The sequence below is a fragment of the Pristis pectinata genome, chromosome 16 (assembly GCF_009764475.1).
Source record: "Pristis pectinata isolate sPriPec2 chromosome 16, sPriPec2.1.pri, whole genome shotgun sequence".
In the NCBI taxonomy this organism is placed as follows: domain Eukaryota; kingdom Metazoa; phylum Chordata; class Chondrichthyes; order Rhinopristiformes; family Pristidae; genus Pristis; species Pristis pectinata.
The window spans coordinates 11870923-11884463 of record NC_067420.1 but is presented as its reverse complement, the minus strand read 5'-3'; the positions used below and the strand labels follow the sequence as shown (position 1 = coordinate 11884463).

General features: G+C 39.3%; 1 protein-coding gene across 2 annotated transcripts in view; it reads left to right on the top strand.

Moving 5' to 3' along the window:
- Positions 1-12443, top strand: part of LOC127578890 (protein-glutamine gamma-glutamyltransferase 2-like) — a 43915-nt gene extending 31472 nt beyond the window's left edge. Inside the window, exons 8-13 of one of the 2 annotated variants that reach the window (XM_052031436.1) lie at positions 398-501; positions 852-1094; positions 2443-2712; positions 3121-3281; positions 10408-10541; positions 11087-12443. In XM_052031436.1, the coding sequence (XP_051887396.1) occupies positions 398-501; positions 852-1094; positions 2443-2712; positions 3121-3281; positions 10408-10541; positions 11087-11246 (1072 nt within the window). In that variant the 3' untranslated portion in view covers positions 11247-12443. The remainder of the gene's footprint in view (positions 1-397; positions 502-851; positions 1095-2442; positions 2713-3120; positions 3282-10407; positions 10542-11086) is intronic. The other variant, XM_052031435.1, reaches the window with a different exon arrangement.
- The last annotated feature ends 1098 nt before the right edge of the window (positions 12444-13541 follow it).

Below are 13541 nucleotides of genomic sequence, written 5' to 3'. Positions count from 1 at the left end.
TCTGCTGATCCAGTAGCAAGAGTCGTCATGATCTTAACCTCAACAGAGAGGGCAGTCCTAGCATGAGGGTGTAACCGCAAGTCATCTATTAGAAAGTCACAAATCTCTCTGATAACAGACATTGAAAGTGTGAACCTATGAGTGAATTAACCTTCAGATAGGTCCAGGTAGGCTGTGGTTTCTCTAAACACTCTATGGGAATAGGATGACCTATAGGGCTTCCCTCTATTCCGGTCATCCGTGAATAACCTACCATGTTTATCCTGAAGTCTCCAGTGATGTATGGCATTATGGTTAGGGTATTACCACTTCGGCATCTATAAAATGATTTTCTTAATGGAATTCTATTTCAGTGAAAGTATGCTTACTCTGGATGTGTCTGTTGCTGTAATTTTAGGAATTTCCATGTCTGGATAGAATCTTGGATGGCACGGTATGATCTGAGGCCTGGCAATGATGGATGGCAGGCGCTTGACCCAACACCACAAGAGAAAAGTGAAGGCAAGCAAGGCACACTTAAGATTTGAAAAGTATTATGGATTGTGAGATAATACATGAGAACTAAATCAATAGAGATCATTTTAACAGTCAGAATAAGCAGGAAATAAGTGATTGCTGTCTTACCATTTGAATTTCTAACATTTAAAAGACATATTTTACATTTCCATGAAGATGTATATGATTATCAAGTTATATTCAAGCCTTTTAATTTCATTATGGTTCTGAATAAGAAAGTGGTGCAAATGTAACCAAGGGGATATGACTGAAATAAAACATCGTGATTGTTAAGTAGTAAATATGCCTGTTAAATTCATTCAGAGAGGTTCTCAAGCATGCACTTCTTTTGATAGGAGTCTACTGCTGTGGCCCAGCCCCAGTCAAAGCGATTAAAGAGGGGGAGATAGATATATCCTATGATGTTCCCTTTATATTTGCTGAAGTCAATGCAGATTGTGTGACTTGGATCTGTTCTGATAAGGGAAAAAGGATGAAAGTTGACTCTGACACCAAACATGTTGGTCAAAAGATCAGCACCAAGTGTGTTGGCAGTGATGAACGTGAAGATATCACAAACAATTATAAGTATCCAGAAGGTAAGAGAAATTACATTTATCTTCACAGGTTATCATTGACAATCATACCTTGGTAAATGGTAAGACCCACTGGACAATTGAAAACTTGCATAACTTATTGTGCTGAGGATACCCACAGCTGCCAATCGGATTTAAGATGTTTTGATAGAATTCTGATTATGATATAATTAATACAATGCTTGACAGGAGTCTGTCTCTGCAAAATTCTACAAGTTCACCGAAAGGACAAGTGAACCAATGTCAATGTCATTTCCCAGGACAACCTCCCAAGTTATGAGGCCTAAGTCACACTCTGTCGACTGTGTTGGGCAGGCCATATCACTTGGATGTGCAAAATCAGAGCCCAGAAACAGTCTATTCCAAGCTCTTCCAAGGGATGAAATTACTTGGTGGACAGAGGAAAGGTTCAAGGATCTAGTCAAAGCCTCCTTGAAAATGCAACATCCCCACTGACTCCGGGGAACCTCTGGTCCATGTCCATTTAGGAATCATATTGAGAACCAAGAGGCCCTGTATAATCAGTGCAAGGAAAAAGCCATCATTATCCACCTACTTGGTCACCACCTGCCCCATCTGTGGAAGAGTCTGCAGCTCCCATCGTGGCTTCATTAGCCACCTTAGATTCCACAAAACTGGAGGGGATAAAAGTCATCCTCCATCCTAAGGGGCTGCCTAAGAAGAAAAGAAAGTGCTCCCACAATGCTGTTGGGAGGCAATTCCAGGATTTAGACTCAGTGATGGTGAAGGATTGGTGATGTAATTCCAAGTCAATGTGGTATGGGACTTTGAGAGAAACCTGCAGTTAGCAGTGCTCCCATGCACCTGCTGACCTTGTATATCTTGGTGGTAGAAGATGTGGATTTAAGAGCTAGTGTTGGAGTAGCCCGGGCAAGGAACTGCAGTGTATTTTGTAGACTGTAAATTGTACTGCCACTGTGGTCCAGTGGAGGAGAGAACAAATGTTAGGGTGACAAATGAAATCCCAACAAGTGAGCTACTTTGTCTTGGATGGTGTCAAATTTCTTGAATGTTGTTGGTGCATTTCCTCTTAGCTAGCTTGTTCAGTTTTACTCAGTAATCAAAAATGATCTCAATAATGCTGCAACATGTAAGATCTTGGATATAGCCAGCAGATTGGTAATTCCTGAAGGCAGCGCTACACAGTGGAGTATGAAAACTTCTGGATTGTCATCCTGCAGTCTCTACTGTTGTATCTGATCCCTTGTGCTTCCATTGAATCGGTTAAAGGGCTTATTATCCATTAGTGTTGATAACTCCTGTTATGTGGCACCAAATAGATTAGCATTTTGTCTATATCATACCAATACCAACTCCTTTGTTTTTTAAGGCTCTAATACAGAAAGAAATATTTTTAAATTGGCTGACAAAAGAAGAATCCCTCAGAAGCCAGAGAAACAACTTGACTTGTATTTGAAGGCTGATGGTCCAAACTACAATGGAGCCAATGTTAAAGTATCTGCCGTCATTTCCAACAAGAATTCAATGACAAGGGTTTACACATTCAAATTAAGTGCTTTCAAAAAGAAATACAGTAGGTACTCCAAAGGGAAATGTATAAAGAAGTATCACGAGGAGATCACTGTTCACTCCAATGAAGGTAAGAATACACTTACTCTGTATTATTAAAGTACTTTATAGTTATATTCTACAATTGTGACAGATTATTAATCAAGATTTGATTATGTTTTCATTGTTCATACTGTTGGGTATCCCAGTGATATAAAGAGCAAGCTGCTGAAAAAAATTGTATGTTAGTTATGGACAAAATACCTCTGGTTAAACCATCAACGTTTTTTATTAAAATGATGGACAACACAAGGGTGATCTGAAATATTAGAAGACTGCGCAATGCTATAATGATTCATATTCCGAAAATTTATTTGGAAATGTTTCCATGAATTAAATATTTATTGATTGAAAACATCCATTGCTTCTCCTATGTCTATGTGGCTCAAAGTTAAACTTATTTGATAATCTGTTCTTAATAAGTCCATTAATATTCCAGATAAAATAGTGGAAGTGGAACTGACTTACGCAGAGTATGGGGAGTTCCTTGACAAGTATAATCTAATCAGGCTGACAGCTCTTGCAATTGATGCAGAAACAAAAGAGAGTGCATTCACACTGAAGGATATCTCCTTGATCAATCCTAATATTACAATGCAGGTATTGACCAGAAAGATGACCTACAGGTTGAGTATTACAATTGTTTGTGCTAACTTTTGACTTTTCTCTTTACCTTTTAAGTTTACCTTCAACATTTAGAGCAAAAAAGTTAAGTCTGTTGCTCCTTGGTGTGGATGAATTTTCTCTTATTGATGGTTATGCAAATGTGCAACCTGACTAAGAATTAAACTGTGGCTCCATTGTCAGGCCGAGAATCGCTAACATTGTATTACAACAATAAGAGGGAGGAGTGGGTATGTGGCTTGTGATCAAAGCTTAGTGTAGCTAGGGCCACAAGTGGGCTCAATGGACTAAAATATCTCCTGCAAATGTGGGTATTCCATGAAGTAATATAAAATAAATGAAAAAAGAAAGCAAAAATGCGTGATACACCAGTTACTAGTTCCCCAAATCTGGCCATTAAACTGTAAAGGACATTTAGAAAAAAATACATAAATATAGAAAATCTAAGCCAATGGTTCACATGTTAATTGTAGAGACAAAGATTTCCCACTCTCCTGCGACCAGACCCTGATGCATTTCCTCTCCATTCTCCCTCAAATTCCACTGTCCTTTACAGCGACGACTTTATCTGGGAAGCCCTCGAGTTCATACACACATGCCTGTTGCTGGAAAGAGAAGAATCTGGGAGGAATCTGGGGCAAGGATAGTAATTTAGTGAATCTTGCAGCCCATTGTGCCTATGGGTGCTCTTTAAAAGAGCTCTTTGTGATAGAGTTGGTGCCAGTAGGAGAGAGACTCAAATCCAGGCAGGTCATTGCTGTCAGTTCCAACCTGATTCTTGGCTCCCAAGCCTGACCTTGCCCCAATATTGCATTAAGGACTGGGGCCCAACATCCCATGTTTCTTGATGTCAGGTGGGCCTCACGGAACCAGGCCTGGAGGACAGGGATCCCATTTTGAGTGAGCCTCATGGATTGGACAGACTGTAGAGAGAGTTGACTTCATAGCTCAGCAGCTTCCAAAATGGTCCTCCTGGTTAACGCAATGTGCAGCATGTCAGGGTAACCCTGGTGATGATGTAACAAACCAATTCTTTTAGGGAGTTTTTGCTGTTCTGGTGATTCCCGGCCCTGCCTTAACAGTCTCTGTCGATTTCATGAGAAAACTACTGTCCCATATCAAGGACCAGGCAACTTTTTTTTTCAGTTACAGGACATCCTGTACAATAAGGTACAGCTGGCATTTCTGGTAACGCTCCAGCACACTAACTACACTGGTGTTTATTGCCACAGTTTCAAACACTCTTCATTCATTTACTATTCTACCTCCTGACTATACAGACCTGAAGAAAGAGGAAGTGATTTTGAATCTAGAATCACTTAGGATAAAAGTGAAGTTAGATCGGGAATGAAACAGGAATTGAGTGAGGATGGCAGGCAGATTCTGACGTAATGGTTGCCTGTTAGATACCTCGTCCACTATTCAATTTTTTTTAAACCTTAAAAGAGCTGAATTTCCATTTGTAATTGGGGCAGTAACTGTGATATTGTTCATTCTGTGTTTATTGGACCGGAGCAGAATATGCCCATGAAATTCTAGTGTAAATCATAAAAATTCAGAAATAGAATATAAAGCACAAGAACTGAAAGAAGGACTGGGCTATTTGACCCCTTTTAGCTGTACCACTATTCAATAAAATCATGACTGATCTCTTTCCTCTTTTCTCCTCTTTGTTCCACAGTGATCACCCACTGCAGGATCCAAACCATTTAACTCTACTGTGTAATGTGGTTCAGAACTATTTATTTCTTTTTCATACATCTCTTCACCTAATTGCCTGAGATCATAAGACAAGGGAGCAGAAGTAGGCCATTTGGCCCATCGAGTCTGCTCCAAAGAAAAGGGAAAAAAAAGAAATAAGAAATGGGGGGGGCAATGAAAAAAAAACTATTCTAACCCCAATTTCCAGCCTTATCCCCATATCCCTTGATAGCTTGACTAATTAAATATCTATCTATCTCCTCCTTAAACGCCTCCAGTGATCTAGCCTCCACTGCTGTACATGGCAAGGAATTCCATAAATTCACTACCCCCTGGCTAAAGAAATTTCTCCTCATCTCTGTTTTGAACCTGTACCCTCCAATTCTAAGATTGTGCCCTCTGGTCCTGGACTCACCCACCAAGGGAAACAGCTTGGCCACATCTACTCTGTCCAGTCCTTTCAACATTTTAAATGTTTCTATGAGGTCCCCTCTCACTCTTCTGTACTCCAGTGAGCTGACAAATGCTCATCATGTGTAAGCCCTGTCATTCTGGGAATCATCCTCGTAAATCTCCTCTGAACCCTCACCAACATCAGCACATCCTTCCTAAGATATGGGGCCCAAAACTGTACACAGTATTCCAAATGAGGCCTCACTAGTGCCCCGTAGAGCCTCATCAACATTTCCTTACTTTTATACACTATACCTCTCGAAATGAATGCCAACATAGAATTTGCTTTCTTTACCACCGATCCGACCTGGTGTAACCTTTAGGGTATCCTGCACGAGTACCCCCAAGTCCCTTTGTACTTCTGTACTTTGAATTTTCTCTCCTTTTAGATAACAATCTGCCTGTTTATTTCTGTTTCCAAAGTGTACAACGGCATATTTCTCAACATTGAATCTCATCTGCCATTTCCTTGCCTATTCTCCTAAACTATCTAGGTCTCTCTGCAACCTTCCTGTCTCCTCAATACTCTCTACTCCTCCACCTATCTTGGTGTCATCCGCAAACTTAGCCACAAAACCATTTACTCCATCATCCAAATTGTTAATGTACAGGGTAAAAAGAAGTGGCCCCCACACTGACCCCTGCAGAACACCACTAGTAATCGGTAGCCAACCAGAACAAGATCCCTTTATTCCCACCCTTTGCTTTCTGCCAACCAACCAATGCTCCACCCATTCTGTTATCCTACCTGTAATTCCATGACCTCTCATCTTATAAATCAGTCTCTTGTGCGGCACCTTGTCGAAGGCCTTTTGAAAGTCTAAATACACAACATCTACCGCCTCTCCCTTATCCACCCTACCTGAGATTTCTTCAAAAAACTCCAATAGGTTGGTCAGGCAGGATCTTCCCTTCATGAAACCATGTTGGCTTGGACCTATCTTGCCTTGCACCTCTAGGTATTCCATAACCTCATCCTTGAGGATCGATTCTAATAACTTTCCCACCACCGATGTCAGACTAATAGGTCTGTAATTTCCTTTATGCTGCCTCCCACCTTTCTTATACAGCAGAACTACATTTGCAACCCTCCAGTCCTCCGAAACCATGCAGGAGTCTATCGATTCCTGGAAAATTATCACCAATGCCTCCACCATCTCTAAAGCCTTCTCCTTCAGGACCCGGGGATGCACCTCATCCGGTCCGGGAGACTTATCAGTCTTTAGTCCATTTAGTTTTCCTAGCACCTTCTCTCTAGTAATCTTAACTGAACTCAGTTCCATTCCTTGAGACCCCTGACTAACCGGTATGTTGCTGATGTCCTCCACAGTGAAGACCAATGCAAAATGCTCATTTAGTTCTTCTGCTATCTCTTTATCATCCATTATAATCTCTCCCGCACTGTTATCGATTGGCCCTATGTCAACCCGTGTCTCTCTTTTACTCCTTAAATATTAAAAAAAACTCTTAGTATCCTGCCAATGTTATCTGCCAACTTCTTTCATAACTCATCTTTTCTTTCCTAACGACCTTCTTAGTTTCTTTCTGCAGGTTTTTAAAAGTTTCCCAGTCTTCTGCTTTCCCACTAATTTTTGCTTCCTTGTATGCCCTCCTTTTTGCTTTTATTTTAGCCTTCACCTCTTTCGTTATCCACATTTGTGCCTTTTTTCCATTCAAAACCTTTTTTTCTTGGAATATATCTAACCTGCATTTTCCTTATTTCTTGTAGAAATTCCATCCATTTCTGCTCTGCCATCCCTCCAGCTAGCTTACTCTTCCAATCAATTTGGGCCAACTCCTCTCTCATGCCGCTGTAATTTCCTTTGTTCCACTGAAATATCGATACACCAGTTATCAGCTTCTCCTTCTCAAATTTGAAACTAAACTCAGTCATATTGTGATCACTATTTCCTAATACTTCCTTTACCTTTAGTTCCCTAATCACCTCTGGTTCGTTACACAGCACCCAATCCAAAACAGTTGATCCCCTGGTGGGCTTGTCAACAAGTTGCTCCAAAAAGCTGGCCCGTAGACATTCCACAAACTCACTCTCCTGAGATCCACTGCCTTGCTGGATTTCTCAATCTACCTTCATGTTAAAATCCCCCATAATTATCTTAATGTTGTCTCCCTGGCACACTTTTTCTATTTCTAACTGCAACTTATAGTCCACTTCCTGACTGCTATTAGGGGGCCTATATATAACTGCTACTATTGTCTTTTTACTCTTGCTATTTCTTAGCTCCACCCATAAGGATTCCACCTCTTCTGACCCAATGTACTTCCTCTCTATTGATTTTATATCATTACTAACCATCATGGCCGTCTATCCTTCCGATACACTGTATACCCCGGCCCCGGGACATTTAGTTCCCAATCACATCCGTCATAAGGCCATGACTCGGTGATTGCCACAATGTCGTATTTATTAATCTGTAGTTGTGCCACTAGGTCATCTATTTTATTCCTAATGTCTCCCACACGCCTTATCCCTAACCAAGGTATTTCAACTATTGTACTCTGACAGTAAAGCTCAGCATGCCATTTGATGAAGTCCTAATGAAGGGTCTTGACCCAAAATGTCGACTGTTTATTTCCCTCCATAGATGCTGTCTGACCTGCTGAGTTCCTCCATATTTGGGTGTGTTGCATACTATTTGCCTTTTAATTGCCTTCTGTACCTGCATCTTAACATTCAGTGATTCATTTAAACCCAGGTCTTTCTGAGCACCAACACCTTTCAATGTCTCACCATTTCATAAGTACTCTGCATTTCTTCTACTGGAATGAATGACTTTATATTTTTCTATATTATATTACATCTGTTAAGTTTTTTGCCCATACATTTAATCTACTTACATCCCCTGAAGCCTCTTTGCATTCTCATCTCAGTCTACACCACACCCTTGGATTTGTATCATCAGATGTTACATTTGTTCCTCTCATTCTTATCATTGTGATAGACTCTGAACAGCTGGGATCCAACATCAATCTCAGTGGCATTCCACCTGTTAAAGCCTCACAAAAAAAAAACACTATTTATTCCTATTCCATTTAGAATTGATAAACAGACAAAAAAAGCAAAGTGTGGGAGTGAATTGGAGTTTCCCATGTTGGCAGGCTGTACATAGTGGGGTACCACAGGGATCAGTGCTTATTCCCCAACGATCCATATCAATGCTTTGGTTGAGGGGACCAAATGTTGTATTTACAAGTTTGCTCATGATGAAGAACCAAGTAGGTTTGTGAGTTGTGAAGAGAATGTAAAAGAGTTTCAAGAGGTCTAGGCAAACTAACTGAGTGGGTGATGGAATAGAATGTGGGAACTTGAGGACATCCACTTCGAAAGCAGAATATTTTTTAAATGGTGATAGATTCAGGAATGTTCAAAGGGATATTGTGGGTGTCCTTGTACATGTCACTGAAAGGTAACATTCAGATACTGAAAACAGTTAGGAGGGTATGCTTGTCATGGATGAAATGCAGCAACAATTCATTAAACTGCTTTTTAAACTGCAACTGGGTTTGTCAAATGAGGAGAGATTGAGTTGACTAGGCCTGCAGAGTTTAGAATTATGAAGGATGATCTCATTGAAACTTAAAAACAATTCTTAGTGGATTAGGCAAGGTGATGCAGGGAGGATGTTATCCTTGGCTGTGGAGTCCAGAACAAGGGATCACATTCTCAGAACAAGGGGTGGGATATTTGTAACTGAACAGATGATGAATCTCTGGAATTCTATGTGCCTGAGGGCTGTGGAGGCTGAGTTATTGAGTTAATTCAAAGATGTATTTCTGGGAATGAGGGGGAATGGGGAGGCTGCATGAAGATGGAACTAGGATCCTAATAAATGGCAGAACAAGCTTGAAAGGCCAGATAACCTTCCTCTGCTAATTAATTTGTTCTCTCTCTGTTAACTAGTACTCAGTCCATGCCAGTACATTACCCCAGTATCATGCACTCTTGGTTTTTTGTATGACACCTTATCAAAGACTTTCTGAAAGTACAAAACACACCAATTCACTCTCATCTATTCTGCTTGTTACAGACTTCAAGAAAAAAATTGTTAAATATGGCCTCAGTTTCATAAATTTGTGTTAACTCTTCCCAGTCCTATTAGTATTATAGTGCCCTGCTACCACTTCCCTACTACTGACGTCAGGGTAACTCGTCAAATGTTTCCTGCTTTCTTTCATCCTCCTTCTTTAAATAGTAGAGTTAGACTTACTATCCTCCATTCTGTGGGAACCACTCTAGGATCTATGGAGCTTTGAAAGATGACAACTGTTATCACTATTCATTATCTCCCTTACCTCTTCATCCAAAGCCCTGGGATGCAGATTGTCAGATCCAGAGGATTTATTGCTTTTCTGTCTGTCTATTTCTCCAACACTAATATTTTATTACTGCTAATTTATTTGAGCTCTTCTTTCATTCTGGGTCTGTAGTTCAACAGGAGATTTAGGCTGTGTCAGTCTGCAACAGAAATGATGTGTATGTGTGTGTTTATATATAAAATTAACACATTATTACAAGATAAAATAATGAAATGAATGCAACAAATACAAGTTAAAGGGACAGTGATAAACAGGGCAAATTAGGCAAGGCAGTCAAAGCAAAATTAGTAATGGGAATGCCGTATAAAAAAGAATTACATCTTAGGGTATTTGCACAGATCATATTCTACCTGATGAGCAGCAGGCAGATGGAGGATGACCACACAAAGGTATTTATTTTCTTATGGTGGGCATGAGGTGGAAGTCTTTTAGCTGAAGTTTTTGAACACTGGCCTACCCTGCCTGCTACCATTGACTGGTCATGGTGCAACAGTTATTTGCTTTCTACCCTTTCCCAGACACTTGTCTAAGGGCAGTCCTGAGTGGGGGAATTTGGAATATAAATAACCTGACATTTTGGATATCCTTAAGAAATGATTTGTTTCTGCAGGTATTAGGAGTACCTGTGGTGTCCCAAAAGCTGACCATAGGAATCAGTTTTGAGAACCTTTTACCTGTGGCACTGAACAACTGTGTCTTCACACTTGAGGGAGCAGGTCTAATTGACAGTCAGTTGGAAATCAGGTAAGTGAGAATATTGAAGATGAACAGTATAGGTTTCTACAAATAAACACGTCTTTTGTGCTCAATGCGCATGCAATGAGTGGCTTGCAAAGACGCCATAAACATCAAACAAATTGGGACACATAACCAAAATTATGAGGGTGATGATAGTTGTACTATAAGCAGATACAATAGTGCTGTTGAAGAGGCTTTGAGATAAGCATATGAAAATGCAGGGAACGGAGGGGGATGGATAATATGCAGGCAGAATGGATTAGTTTAATTAGGCACAGACATTATGGGCTGAAGGGCCTGTTCCTGTGCTGTACTGTTCTATGTTCTAAATGCTCTATGCCTAGAGTTTGAAAGCATGTAGTTTCTGTGATCATTGTGTAATTAGATGATATAATTAAAGGCAAGCAAACTGATGTAAATAATTCAATACAGCCAGCAACCAGGCTAGGAAGAAGATATCAGGGAAATCCACAGGAAAATAGTTTTGAAAAGAAAAAAAGGTATATGATGTTGTTTATAATCCCTTTTTTTCAAATTTTACCTCTTTTTAGGCTTGGGCAGTTAAATCCTGGAGAAGCGATTAGAAAGGAGGTTTCATTCATTCCCAACAAAGTGGGGCTGAAGAAATTAACTGTTGATTTTGACAGTGACAAACTGAAGGATGTGAAAGGATATCTAAATATTGAAATTCAAGATGCAATATGTTCTTAAAAGCTCCTGGATATTTCACATAACATGTAATATGAATTTGTTCATGCATGTTTTTAGAATTTTAGATATCCATAGTTTTTTTTATAGAAATTTGAGACATATTGCTTTTAGCTGGCACATTTGAGTTTTCCATTTTTTTTACAAGTATATTCTCAACATTATTATTTGTGTGAATTGTATGCTGTATGCCTCTCTGCATGAAAAATTACTCATTCTGGATTGTCTTACTTGTGTGAAATTGTGTTTATTCTAGTAATTAAAAAAGACACCAATATGATATGTGGCAAAAACATCTGGAAATTGTTCAACAGATTAAAAATCTTGAGTCTTTAAAATTTGAAAGTTCTTTCATTGAAAATCCAGTTTCCTTGACTTGGCATTGAAGAGAGGAAGTAATTTCTCTCTTTGCATTTAGATGTAAAATGTTTGTTGGTCAGTTACTGAGAATTGGTTGTACATCGATGTACAGTTACTGAGCTAATACCCATTCATGGTGATCGCACAGCCTAAATGTTGACTGCATTTTTCAAAGTCTAAGAGGGTATTGTAGTGAGGCTGATTGCATTGGTGACAATGTGGTGTTTTCTGCTGCCTATTTTCTCTTATTTTCTAAAAGTAGACAATCAGTTACAAGGAAAATGTGGGTAGAGAAAGGAAGTTGGCCCAACTGATATGTTTTGTGCTGATTTTGTAAAGAAGTAATTTTTACAGAACTCATTTTGAGCAGAATTTTTTGATTGCCTAATAGCTCAATTGCCTTTTGATTTGGAAATTTTAATCTATCAATCTGGAGTTTGTCAATTCATCTGTTACCACTGCCCAAACCTTGCTCCTTCCTCAGTGACATTAACCATGGACAACTTCTTTCCAGCTGACTTGCAGGTCAACTGCTCATCACACAGACATCTACAGTATTTTTTTTATTGTTGAATTGTAACATCCCATTATATAAATACAAAAATTTTCAATGTTTACATTTCTTTCATTGCGACCAAAGTACAACATACAGTGAAATTAATTGCAGCACTACTTTCATTTTTACCCAATTTTTCAAGAAATTATGAAATATGCTTATGGTGAATTTTAATGTAGAAGGGAAATGTACTGGGGTTTTGATTACTGCTTATATTAATTATGGGTTTTCTGGCTGACATTCCTTTGAATGATTGAAATAAACCATACATGGAATGAATTTTGCAAAACTAGTCTTGTCAAGTTATTACCTTAACTGTGGTTTTCAAAGGGAGTATCTTGTGAAAGAAATAAAAACAAAGTTCTGAAAATCTATAGTAGGTCACGTAGCATCTGTGGAGAGAGAAAAACAGAGTTAATGTTTTCAGTCAATGACCTTTCACCAAGAAAGTTCACAGCTGAGTATTTCCAGCATTTTCTGTTTTTATTTCAGATAAAGTAGTGTTCAGTAATGTATATGGATTTCAGCAAGGCATTTGATAAGGTAGCCCATGCGAGGCTAGCATGAGTGGAGAACAGTAGAATTAAACCTCCTTAGCTGGGATAAGGCCACCTATGGTAATGTTAGCTCTTCAAGAAAATGATCATTTAAAGTTTTTTGTCTTAAGTGTCATCACTCATTGACAAGTTGGTTCCAGTTCAATTTTGTAAGCAATAGCATTTTTAAAAAGGTCCATTTTAGATCATTTCAACTCTGTGTACCTTTAGGTGCAACATTGTGTATCTCTTTTAATTACTGCATGCTCGTCTAATTCTATATGGTTGCTGACTTTGTCCAATGTTCAGGAATTAATCAATGGTACCCACGTGGTTTTGCTAACTGGGAAATCTCACTTAACTTTTTCAGCAGGAACTCAGCTGCTTCCTCAATGTACAGATCGACAGTGTGGGAAGCATCCTCCATACGCACGCCTGCAATTCTGTGAGATGACATGCCTTTGACATCTGACCCTCTATCATTACTTCATGCTATAAAATCAGGTCAATGCACATGATCAAACCAACATAAGCTGGACCCTTGACCACACACCTTCCCCCTCACACCTCCATCAACCCTCCAGAATTGAACTGAGTGGCAATAGAAAACACTACAACAGTCCATGTGTTTGTTTTGATCCAAAAGCAATGTGTTTTTTTTCATATTTGTTCAAAAGAAGACCATGGTTTTCTGAAGAACTTCACAGTCTCAACATATCAGGAGAGATTGTGTGATATGTTCCAGATTATGTATCATGAATAAATGATCAGACAAAAAGCAAGGACCATTGGAGGGAGCATCACAATGACTGTCACTAAGAGGACTGTCACTGAAGTGGTTGAGCT